This window comes from Octopus bimaculoides, chromosome 3, assembly GCF_046866305.1.
Source record: "Octopus bimaculoides isolate indiv1 chromosome 3, ASM4686630v1, whole genome shotgun sequence".
NCBI classification, from domain to species: Eukaryota; Metazoa; Mollusca; class Cephalopoda; order Octopoda; family Octopodidae; genus Octopus; species Octopus bimaculoides.
Genome location: NC_142930.1, coordinates 82,165,818 through 82,178,922, shown reverse-complemented (window position 1 = coordinate 82,178,922; position 13,105 = coordinate 82,165,818). Strand labels below are relative to the sequence as shown.

Genomic DNA, 13,105 nt, shown 5'->3' with positions numbered 1-13,105 from the left:
ATTTTTCCTCTTTTTTTTACTTAATTTTTGAGAGCAGCCGGGTTTATTTTTAGTATTCTTGTTTGTGAGAGCAGTCGAGTTTATTTCAGATATTCTCATTTAAAAAATCATCTCTGTCTAACTGTTGAGAGGATGTTGGTGTTGCCTTGGTGGAGGTTTGTGCTCTCTGAGTGCTCTTGTTCACATTGTTTTCAATTTATCATGCATTATCTTGTAGCTTCAAGATTTTGAAGATGTGACTGTTTGTTTTTAGAATGACATTATATTGTAGATGTGAGAGACTAGATCTAACCAGTTTGAACGAAAAATAATTGAAGTATTTGGGCCAAAGATGGACGGTTTAAATGCTAAAGGGTTAATCAAAATAATCAGCTGGGCTTTTCTTCTTTGTTTTTTTGTGAACAAGCAGTAGAGAAGTGTTTATAAAATGCCATTCAGTGAAAGATGGAGCTAAACTAATAGAAGTGTAAGAACTACTAATATAGAATTTCCCCTCATTGTTAGAATGTTGCTGAGCAACAATCAAGACACTTAATTCCTCAAAGCAGCAACTAACCACTGTAGAAGCAGTCACAGTGCTTTAAAATTAATAAGTGGTTCATTATATGCGAATGCAATCAAAAAAGAAGTTGAATGATCACACTGGTCTCATCTAAATGTCATCAGTAAATAGACTGCATTAATTATTCCTGTAGTAATTAACTCAAATATCTAACCTAACACAGATTAATTAATGAGGCTGTGCGATTAACCTTTTTCTCTCTCTTTTTTTCTTGTTCCATGCGTGTTCCAAAACATAAGGGACATTACTTATGCCTAGCTTCCTAAATATTAAACTGACATAAGAGTTATCTCCCTTAAACACTAACTTTGGTTAAAACAACATCGATTGCTAGTGCCGAATTCACGAGATAATAGTGTCGATATTTTTACGTTTTATTTCATTTACTTATTTTAGTTTGAGTTAAAATGAATCTATGTATATATATAATTCATGATTTTAATTTAATACAGATCAAATCCTTAAATATCAAGCTGAAGAAATGGAGAATGCTGCTATTTGTATTCAGAAGAATTGGAGAGGATATCGAATTAGATGCCAGCAGAGTAAATTTCATACGGAATATATACAGCGTAGAGCAGCTATTAAAATCCAGAGAGCAGTAAGTCGAAAATTATTTAATTTTTGTGGTAGAATGTATAGACAAATTTTGAAACTTCTTTTTAATAAAATCAATTGAAAAAAAACCAAATGATCAAAATCATTTTCTCAATGTCACATCCCATACACACACATCACTAGGATTGATATTTACAAAAAACATTCTTAAATGGTTAGGAAAATAATAGACACCTAACTGAATATCCGAAAAAAAATATGTTTATGTATTTGTTTTGCAAGATTACTGATGTGAAATCATGTGTTGAAACAGATATTGTTATATTTCAGGATGGTCATTTTCTTTTTTCTTGTCAATTAAACACACACACACTATATATTCGTTCTTCACTTGTTTATTATTGTTGTTATTTTATGTCCATTGTCTGGAAATTTTTTGTCACACATCCTATGACAAAAGTTTTCCAGACAATAGACATAAAATAATAAACAAGAACAAATATATAGTGTGTGTGTTTATTTGGCAAGAAAAAAGAAAATGATCACCCCAAGATATAACAATAAAAAAAAATACTTCTTGTTTATATCCAACTTAAGATGAATGTCTGGTTAGGATGCTAAATATTGTGGTATTAGCCTTGAGAGGTTTTCTCATTTAGACCTATGATGCATAAAAGCTCAGACATGTATTGTAGCAAACAAGAATTGTCTGCTATGGGTGTCAGAACTGCCTGATCATGTGATCTCTTTCTTCTGGACTTCTTCAGTAATAGGGGTCCAGTGACTGCATACCAGCCAAATATTGTTGTTGTTGGCACTCTGTCGCTTACGACGTCGAGGGTTCCAGTCGATCCAATCAACGGAACAGCCTGCTCGTGAAATTAACATGCAAGTGGCTGAGCACTCCACAGACACGTGTACCCTTAACGTAGTTCTCGGGGATATTCAGCGTGACTCAGTGTGACAAGGCTGACCCTTTGAATTACAGGCACAACAGAAACAGGAAGTAAGAGTGAGAGAAAGTTGTGGTGGAAAAGTACAGCAGGGTTCGCCACCATCCCCTGCCGGAGCCTCGTGGAGCTTTAGGTGTTTTCGCTCAATAAACACTCACAACACCCAGTCTGGGAATCGAAACCGCGATCCTATGACCGCAAGTTCGCTGCCCTAACCACTGGGCCATTGCACCACCACTAGCCAAATATTACAACCATGATATATAGAATTTTCGTGTCTTTTTAGTAATTGATATCATGAATAGCCAGTAAGCTTATTTTAAAATAACTGTTAGCAACGGAAGCAGTATTAATACCAAAAAGTAATCTTTATATCCAACTTAAGTGGAAGTTGTGTTAGAACACTGAATATTGCATTATTAGCTTTGAGAGATCCTCTCATATAGGTGCATGGTGCATAAAAGCACAGACATATATCACAGCAAATGAGAATTGTCTGTGATGGGCACCTGCACCTACATGAGAAGACCTCTCAATATGCAGCATTCTTACAAGACATACACATTAAGTTGGATATTAAGGTTGCCGTTTGGTACTACTACAAATTCCATTGCTAATAATTAGCTGTTGTTTAGTTACAGATCAGCCTTGATTGAGCAGATCTATGATCAAAAGAATTTCAACCATAAATTCCCTGTCTTTATATTTCATAGATAGTGTATTCAGAAGATTATCCAATGTGTTGTTCATTTCAAGAGTAGTAGAGTGATTTGAGAAAGATTTGGCTGCTGTTTCTTGCAGATTGAACTACAGCAGACCTCCCTTTTTGATGCAGTAATTGTTGACATAAAATCTAGCACAAACTTGAAAATGAAAAGCCCTATCCAAATATAAACTGTCATTTCTGGATGTGTACATCTCATCTATTTTGCCATAGTTGCACAGGTCAGATGGATTTTCTATGGCTGGATGCCCTTCCTGTTGCCAACTTTCACTTAATTCAAACATATTTTTCACAGAAGAGTAGAAATGAATGACATGCCATGATGTCAAAACATAAGGATTCACACACACACACATATGGAGGGCTTCATTTCAATTTCCATCTTCCAAATCCATTCACAAAAGCTTTGGTCATTCTGGTGCTGTAGCCAAAGACACTTGCCCAAAGTGCTGCACAGTAGAACCGAATCTAAAACCACAGCTAGGAAGTAAGCTTCTTAATCATACAACTGTGCCCTTGTGTGTTTCAAATGATCTGCTTCTTTGTACTAGAATATATTTAGTATTTCCCTCTTTATCTTTTTTACATGTGTTGTAACTTACAGATTTTATGCTGATAATTCATCATCTTTTTGTTTCAATACATTCTTCTTTTGTGTATTACCATCTTTAAAAGGTAAGGAGATGGCTTAAAAGGACCAAGTCAAACATATCTCCTATCCCAACCAAATTGAAACCACAAACACTTACTGAAGAACGAAGAACAATATTACAGCAGCAAATAACTGACTGGAGAGAGATTCGTTCAGTAAGTGAATGCAATTTTTTAAATACATTAAGCTTTGTTTTTGTCTTTATGAAATTTAGGCATGTTGTATATTGTTGGGGTATCAGCAAACTAGCTCGGAAGTAAGAGCACATATTTGTGTTCTGTTGAAGCAAAACTCTATATACCTTTCAGGAATAACAAGAGATGAGAAGTGACAAGACAAAATGTTTGCTGTACAGTTTGTGGAAAATTAACTTTCAAATTTGATTTGTCCAGCATTAAAATCTCATCTAGTATATTTAGAACAAATTTAATCTTTTAAATAACAATACTAATAATTACTAGCTGGACTCGTGAAAAATTCACGGAAAATATTTTTTAAAATGTAAGCATCTGTAAATTGTGTGCTGGTGCCATGAGAAATGTTTCTATATTGTGACAGTCAAAGGCAGTGAGCTGGTAGAATAGTTAGCATGCTGTTGAAATGCTTGGCTGTATTTTGTCTGTCTTTACAATTCTGAGTTCAATTTCTGCTGAGGTTAACTTTGCCTTTCATCCTTCGGGAGTCAATAAATTAAGTATCAGTTACATACTGGAGTTGATCTAATCGACTGGCCCACTCCCCACCAAAATTTCCGGACTTGTGCCTATAGTAGAAAAGTATATTGCGACAGTTACAGAATATAGAAAGAAGTGCAAAACTGATAACTATATAATCCAACCAAAATATCTGTTATGCAAATGTAAACAGAATTACTATTAAGCCTTAAAATACATCGTACATATTCAGAGAAGCCTCTTGGTTTAGTGGTACGGAACGTTTCTCTCATATTTTTTTATTCTTTTACTTGTTTCAGTCATTTGATGGTAGACATGCTGGAGCACCACCCTTTAGTCGAAGAAATTGACCCCTGGTATATAGGATACGGTAATTAATTATATTGTAGAAAAGTAAAGGGAAAAAATAGAATTAATATTTTTGATTTTGTTGAGCTCTATGAGTTTAATACTTTTTAAATGCTTTCGTCAACTGCTTGATACAAGAAAAACGAAAATTGGAAAAATCCAGACCAAAAGAGAAATTCTAACTTGACAAAAAATATAGAAAGAGAAAGTTGCGTTTACTTCCACCATGCAACACTTATTATCATACACACACACACACACACATACATTCATATATATGTGTGTGTCTTAGTTTTTGTTTACTTATACACATCAACAAATGAACTAATTGAACAACTCTGTGTGGTTGTTCAATTTGCTAGAAATAACAGCCAAATTTCTCTGATACTATGCTCTCGTTAGTATTAAGGAAAGGAAAAAGATAGAATTGATATTTTTGATTTTGTTCGGCTCTATGAATTTAAGTTTTTTTTTATGCTTTCACCCATTACTTGATACAAGGAAAAAGAAATTGGAAAAATCCTGACCGAAACAGAGAAATTGTAACTTAACAAAAAATATAGAAAGCCAAAAGATGTTTTTTAACTGAGGTGTAATTTTATAATTAAAATAGGTTCAAAATTTAAATTTCGGAACATAAAACAGGTTATCTGGTGTATGGCCAAATTCAATTGGGTAGAAGACCTAAAACAAGTGGGGGGGGGGGGGTTAATAGCCAGGAGTCAATTTCAGTTCAATGGTAGAAAGAAATTCAAATAGCTGTCAGCCACTCTCTCATTCTCTCGATACACGTCATATTTAAGTATCTTAATTTTCTCATTAAGATTGTTGCTGCTTTGGTGGCCTACTAGTAGGCATGGGTGTTAAGAAGTAGTAATACAACACATAGGTGATGGTTTCAAATCTCTTCCAGAAATTACAAGAGGTCTAGTTAAGAATTTTTATTTAAGCAACAAAATTTCTTTCTATTAAGCGTGATACACATGTCAGGTACATACAAAAAACAATTTGGCATATTAATATTATTGATCATTATCCTTTCTACAAAAGGCACAAGACCTAAAATTTTGTGGGAGAGACTAGCCAATTACATTGACTCCAGTGCTTGATTTATCAACTCCTGAAAAGATGAAAGGCAAGATCGACTTTGACGTTATTTGAACTCAAAACGTAAGGACAGACAAAATGCTGCTAAGCATTTTGACTGGCGTGCTAACATTTCTGCCAGCTTCCCACCTTAATAATAGTAATGTAGTGTTTTCTGAAGGGTTCATGTTTTTCTTTCTTTTCCTAGAAAAAACTGGGTTCCTTTGAAGAGCAGAAACGTCTTCATCTGAAAGCTAATGAGCTTCTGCAGCAGTTCTACAACAACCTACAAGCATCCCGGAAACAATTACTATACAATAAAGCTTTGCTTGCTAGACTAGATGTAGATTCAGAGTCTTTAATCAGTGAGTATCACCTATTAACACTGCTGGATTCTTTATATTAGCATATACTATTCTTCTGATCAACTAAGCGTCATAGTACAAAACTATTTTTATTCCATAATAGAAAAACATAGCAAGTGAGGTTCAATTATTTCACCTAAGTCATTTTAGATTTAAAACAAAAAAAAAAAAAGGAAAAATAGGATTAGCTCCCTTTGTTCTATTTTCTTGATAATCGAAGGGAAATGGATCCGCCAGTCTAAGTATAAAATTATTTCTATGAAATATGTCTGTTTACATGATTAGGACAAAATTCAAAACCATAATTTTTTGATAAATGGTCCTCACACTTAACTACTATGCTTCAATTTATATAATCAAATGTTTTCATATATACCAAGTAACAAAAATATTATGGTAGATATGTGATTGTTCATAGAACCAAATCATTGATTAATAAATTTTCTCCACATAAATACAGAGCTAAGCTACCTTAAATTTTGCACAATTATTCAATGGCCCAAACACTCATCCATCTTTAAACAAAAGGAAATAAGAAATCTAAAGGAAGTATTTATTATGTAAAAAGGCATGTAAAAAGAACCTTCAGAACGTGGCTGATGCCAGCGCCACCTTGACTGGCTTCTGTGCCGATGGCACATAAAAAGCACCAACCGATCATGGCCATTGCCAGCCTCCTCTGGGCCCTGTGCTGGTGGCACATAAAAGGCACCCACTATACTCACGGAGTGGTTGGCGTTAGGAAGGGCATCCAGCTATAGAAACTATGCCAGATCAGAGCCTGGTGCAGCCTCCTGGCTTCCCAGACCCCAGTTGAACCGTCCAACCCATGCTAGCATGGGAAACGTACGTTAAACGATGATGATGATGATGTGGAAGAATTTATATACATATGATGGGAGCAGGCATGGTTTCAGGCTCATTTCCTCTGCTTCGTACCTTAGGCAAGTGTCTACAGCTCTAACTCCAGGTAGACATGCCCCCCCCCCTTTGTAGGCAGAAATTGTACAATGGCCCTTGTATATGTATGCGAATACTCACATTCTGCACTATAGGCAATAATGTATGTTGACATTTTCCTGTCAACAAATCATCTGATAGCTTTGCTTTCAAACACAAGTGGAGTGGCAACTTCCTTATTTGAAAAGCAACTAAAGATTATCACACGAATAGTGCCAAGCTATAAAACAAAGCCTTGATACTACATATTCATCTAACCCATGCTAGCATTGAGAGATGGACATAAAAATGTATTGCATACTTGTGACTTGCAATTAGTCCATGTTGGTTCATATCAAGCCAAACTATAATCAAAGATTGTGATCTGAGTGAGATTTGACTACAACCCATCTGTTTAACATATGGAAAGTTGCAAGTTTCAAACATGGTGTAGCTGATATAATTTTAGATGTGTTGGTTTCTGAAGCATAATGGGTTTGGAACTAAGGTGTCATATTACTGAATGTGTTACACTCTTAACCTTTCTGATAAAAACTTCTGAGCTAAAATCTTCCAATAAAATTTCGTAACATTTTACATGCTGAACACCAGCCAAGATTATTTAACTGAATTCTCTATTATTTTCAAAATTAACTAAAACAAAAGTCAGTGTACATAAACATAAATATGGTAACATGAGTTAAGTAAAGCATCCAACCCCAGAAACAGGTTCTACTCCCAGGTTTGGTGACTTACAGCTGGAGGGCAATAATTGCTCTAAAGAAAAAAAAACAAAAATGATTCGACATGAAGTCATAAGTCCAAGAGGACTGCACAAAGTTCTAGTGTCTACTTCGGCATGGATTAATGCTCTTCCTAATATCAGCTACTTTACTGAGTAAACTGAGAGTTTTTTATGGCTTCAGCACTATTTAGGCCACCAATAACTCATACAAGATTTCGTTGGTGCTGGAACCACAATGCTAAAACCTGGTAGCTTTTTGCTTTCAAGTACAAGTGAAATGACAACTTCTTTACTTGAAAAACAAGGATTACAAGAATGGCACCTAGCTATAAAACAAAGCCTTGATATGTATCCATCTAACCCATTCTAGCAGCCAATTAGTCCAGATAGGTTCTCATCCAGCAGGACTATGAGCAAAGAGGTATGATTATCATGGCTAGAATGTCTTTTGTTTATAATTGTACTTTATCAGGTCTAAATAATAAATATATACCAATTTATTAATTTTATCTTTGTTGCCACCTTCAAACAATTTGTATCTGGATCTACAAAACCAGGTAGTAGACATGTATACTCATTTGTTGTTTGTGGTGATATCTCAGTCAATTAAGAGTAATATAGAGTTTAGCTTTTCATAAACCATCAGTGTCATTTCTGCAACCTCTCCCCTGATATCGCAAACAGATGCTTATTGACTGATAACTGTAATCACAGCAGGACATGTTTCTATAGCTTAAATTCTGAAAATCTTCAAAAATACTAGCCAATATTAACCAATTTATCTAATCTGCAGAACAAATATTCAGGACTGTCATATCTCTACAGCGAATCAAGTATGTTTGTCTCCTGGTGGCATCATTCACTCTCTACAATCCAATCCCTCCATTCAACCACCCTCCTCTCCTGCTCCATCACTAAGACATACAAAGTGTTGAATGATGTGTTAATTTTGTATTTGCTCTTACTCCACATAGCAAGGGTCTACTGCCATATAAAAACATTGCATATCTCCAAACTTACAGCAAACATTTTGCTCAACAATTCACAAATACTATAAAGTTCACTTACAACTTTTATAAAAAGTTATGTCCTGAATATGGTTAATTCCAGGGGTTCTCCAAAAGTTTTATATTTGCTCTACCATGAAATACTGAATGTCACTAAAATCATTTTCCAATTACCTCACATCTAAATGTTTATCCTATGCTGTCATGACTTCTACCCAATAAACACTGACCTAAGCCTTCATCTTAAGAAATACGTTCCACTGAAACTGTTAACCTTTGTTTTATTGCTAGACCCCAAAAAGAAAATTGTCAGTTGTGAGAATCAGGTTTAAAACAAATATTATCCACATTGAATTACGTCTGTTAACATTGGTGAATCTAATTAGCTAAAGGAATATTTCAATGTGTACTACTCAATCTGCTACTTCAAGCTTTAAAATCTCTTACGTTACAGATGCACCAAAACTTGAATCAGTAACAGAAAAAGATGTCGACATTTACTCCAGTCCTTCGCTGCCTATATCAACAAAGGCTAAAATTGCACATAAAAAGGCACTGAAAAAAATAGCTGCACCTTGGTGGCAGAAATTGGAAGATTCTGATGAAGAAGAGGATATTGCACTAAATGACACCGCTGACTGTGAAGTACAAAATTTGTAGAAATAGTTGAAAAGTAAATGTTTGGTTCTATAAACAGTTATATCCTGCTGTCAGTTTCCCAATTCTTATAGGAAAGACTAGCTTTGGATGGTACATAAGCTATCATACTCTAAATTTCCTATCCCACAATAGAGAGGGAAACGTGCATTATCTACTATAAACCCGAAACAGAAAGCTAAGATTGAAGACTTGCAATATGTCAAGGGAATTCAAGTCAGAATGAGAAGCTGTTTCAGACATTTTGAAATGCCATTTCATTAGTTGTTGCATACTCTACCTTGTAGTCTTTATTGTGACAGACAAGGAAACAATACAAATTTTATACATCACAACCTATATATATTCTATGCTAATTTGGACAGACAGTTAAATATATTAAAAATATATTTAAGCTCATATGAAAGAAATAACTGTACCAGTAGACTACTGAAAAATAAAAGGTGAGAAGCAATCACTTTTTTTCTTTTTTTCAATCAAAGGATTGCATTCATTAGCTGAATTAAATTTCATAGTAACATTGAATAATCATAATGCTCTTCTGATAACCATAATCAAATTCTGTGACCAATATCTCCTTGAACACTCAATGTAGACAGAGAACACATACAGCGACAAATGCCTGCTGTACTGCCAGATATTGTTGAAAATAAGTATCGTTTGAAATGATATAAAGTATTTCCTAAGGTTGGATAAAAAAATAGTAAGAGGATGAAGAACGACATGTTTTATTGTATAAACTGTTGTTCAGTTCAAATGACATTTGTTGCATATTTTTCTTCAGTAACTTTTACCTTATCTTCCTTAACTCTTTAGCAATCAGATTACAGTCAAATATTATTTCTTCCAGGTTTTGAATTAATCATGCATTATCTCATAACTTGTGAGATTTTGGTAGTCTGTATACTTATAGGCGCGTGAGAGGCCAGATTGAACATAAACAAGGATATGCTAAAGGATTAATGAGATATTTCCCCCTTGGACCTCTTTTAGTAGGGGACAAATTACTATCCACTTTAAAAAGTTGAATTCAGTAGAAGTTAAATTTTATATTATTTCAGTGATGTAGCTTTTAAGAGAACGACACTTGTGTTCCAAAGAATGACTTAAATGGATGATCAAGGATAATGAAGTAGTTTCCAAAAACATTCTACTTCATAGTCGTAAATAACAAATATTGGAGCATATTAATAATATGACTGAATAGTTTCACTGACTATATCTGCTAAAATTAAAACATGTCACCATCCTAGCAAAAATCAAATTTTTCCACAAGCATTTGAATTTGATTTTGTTCAGTACATCAGTTAGTTTAGACATTGGCTTAAGAATTATTTCCTTTAGTTCAATGACACCAAATTTATGCTATGCTTCTCTTGTGGTCCAAGATCACTGCAACATGTCCATTACAATCACCAGCTACACACTGGCATCAGATTTCTCCCTTCAACATGGAAATTCTCAATTTCTTGAAATAACTTCCTATAGATTACTTGTAAACAACTCTTTTCCCTTTCTCGAAGAGTAAATTTTGCTTAAATTTTAGGTTATGTAATTCAATTCAGAACAGCAATCACATTTAAATACGAATAGTATTGTTTTAAGCCAACAGAATTTCAATTTAGTAAACACCTTGCCTCATTAAAACTTATTTATACTTTGTGTTGTATGACCAACAGAATGAATTTTTATGAGTTTCCAATAGACCATTCAGTTCACTGCATATTTCCAATAGCCAGTGATATGGAAATGTTTATATACTTCAGAGTGGAATAAATACAAGAGTACATTGCTTCAACTGCAATTTTCCTCCTTGATGTAAACAGACACAACCTACAAGCTTCCATACAACTTCTGTAGTCAGGATAGAAGACACTTGCCCAAGATGCCATACAATAGGTCAATGTGGAAATGCAAACATTGTGAAACAAACTTCTTAACTACAAAACATCTTTACAAGTCTTTCTCAAAGTAGGGTGTGTAAGTTACTTTTATATGTGTGAATACAAACTAAATTTGTTTATAATGAGGCACACTTTTTAAAATTCAAAATGGAGTATAAAACAAAAAAGGAAGCTTGAAAAACTGCTTTACACAAATCATTTGCTTCATTTTTCAGAAACACATCAGACCTTCCTGCCTATGGAGGAATCATATTACTTGTTTCTTCAAACATCATATTCTAACTGGCCTTGAAACTCCCTTGCAAAATATTTAAATATTTTCAGTATAGATGCAGGAATAACCATATGGTTAATAAGCTTGTTTGGCATTGACAAGGTATCTTGTACATGACCAGACAGAAACCAGTCAGACTGTAGCTTTCTTGACTGATAAACATAATTTATCCTCTTGTCTGACACCAGACCTCAGTTGTATTATCAAGTGAAACATTGTTGCCCCAAAGATCAGGATTAAATCATGGTTTCTTGCTCCCAATAATCACAGGGGCTTTACCAAAGGTTGTGAACAATACCCTTCATATTTCTTAAAACACTGATAAAAAAAAATATTTAAGTATGCTTTAGAGAGATCTATAAACAGGGAAAATCTTCCTAAATTAATTACTTGCAATAGCCATAGACGACTTCATCTGTGTCTCCAATTTTGTTCAATAGTTAAGGTATACTCTATACAATATACGAAACAAATGCTAGCTATTTATTGAACACATTACAACAGCAGATAATACTTTGGTATTAGCTCTCTGAAAAAAATACAGGTAAATTTATAGCTATTAATATAATTTGTTTTGGTTTCTATCACAGGAAATGCTTATAAATTTTAATAAAAAATACGACTCTCCATGACATAATATCTCACACACACACAATATAAACATTAGCATACATATTTTATATATATATATACGTATGTGTGCAAACACATTATCAAATGAGACAAAAAAGAAATTGGACTCAAAGCATGTCAACTCTCATATTCTCAAAACTAGCAGTACAACTGATGAAATTAACTTTTTTATAAATAAAAATACTGAAAGAAAGAAAAAAGGTAATTTTTCAGTATTTTGTGAAGAGTGAATATATGGCTTATATCAATGAGCAGTTAAATTATAATTTCATAATACAAGACAAATCTGAGACTGTATCACTTAGCTGTCCTAAAAAGTTTAAAATCATGCAAGGACCAAAACTAGACGTATGTTTCTGGCTCCAATAAAGTACAGCAGAATTGGCTTGCTTAATGTGTATTTTATCTGGAAAAAAAATATATATACCTGATTAATTTTATAGCTTCCTTTTTAAACCTACCATTTAAAATAGCTTCAGAAAAAAAAAAAACAATTATGTATGAAATAAATCATTAAATATTTATAAGCTCTGAAGTTTTCACACTGATTTTTTTTTTTTAATTACAAATTAGATACTAAAAAGTATTGTAACAAGTTAATGTATAATAAAAATTCCACTGAAAATGATGCTGTATGGCAAATAGAAATGTTATTACATAAAACTACCTAAGAAACAGAATACCAAACCAAAATGACTGACTAGTCTGTGACAACAGCATTAACTGACGTTAGTATTGTCTAAATAGGAAATTGCTGCACTTGTATTTTAGCCAACTTATTTACATTTCAATTTTGAACATTTTTATAGATAACTAAACAAAAGCATTGTTTGCAACATTTATAAATATTAATTCCATATATTTCTGAAATTGTAGCAATGAGAATGAGACATTATCAGAGACTAAAACTTAACAGTTTCAAATTTTGGCACAAGGCCAGCAGTTTTTTTTTTTGGGGGGGGGGGGGGGACATTGAAACTAGAACATGGCTGGTACTTATTTTATCAATCCCAAAAGGATGAAA

The 13,105-nt window shown here is 33.6% G+C and overlaps 2 protein-coding genes across 3 annotated transcripts in view; one reads left to right on the top strand and one right to left on the bottom strand.

Moving 5' to 3' along the window:
• The window catches only part of LOC106869131 (IQ calmodulin-binding motif-containing protein 1), a 38,764-nt gene extending 26,141 nt beyond the window's left edge, over positions 1-12,623 (top strand). Inside the window, exons 11-15 of one of the 2 annotated variants that reach the window (XR_016241123.1) lie at positions 1,015-1,163; positions 3,473-3,604; positions 5,766-5,922; positions 9,068-9,713; positions 11,390-12,623. Coding sequence is in view for 1 of the 2 variants with exons in the window: in XM_014914703.3 (XP_014770189.1) it covers positions 1,015-1,163; positions 3,473-3,604; positions 5,766-5,922; positions 9,068-9,273 (644 nt within the window). In the remaining variant the exon portion in view is untranslated. Of the gene's footprint in view, positions 1-1,014; positions 1,164-3,472; positions 3,605-5,765; positions 5,923-9,067; positions 9,725-11,389 lie in introns of those variants that run through there. The other variant, XM_014914703.3, reaches the window with a different exon arrangement.
• The window catches only part of LOC106869132 (transcription factor Dp-1), a 34,233-nt gene continuing 33,507 nt past the window's right edge, over positions 12,380-13,105 (bottom strand). The window contains exon 12 of the mRNA XM_089349338.1: positions 12,380-12,487. Within this exon, the coding sequence (XP_089205464.1) occupies positions 12,484-12,487 (4 nt within the window). The 3' untranslated portion in view covers positions 12,380-12,483. The remainder of the gene's footprint in view (positions 12,488-13,105) is intronic.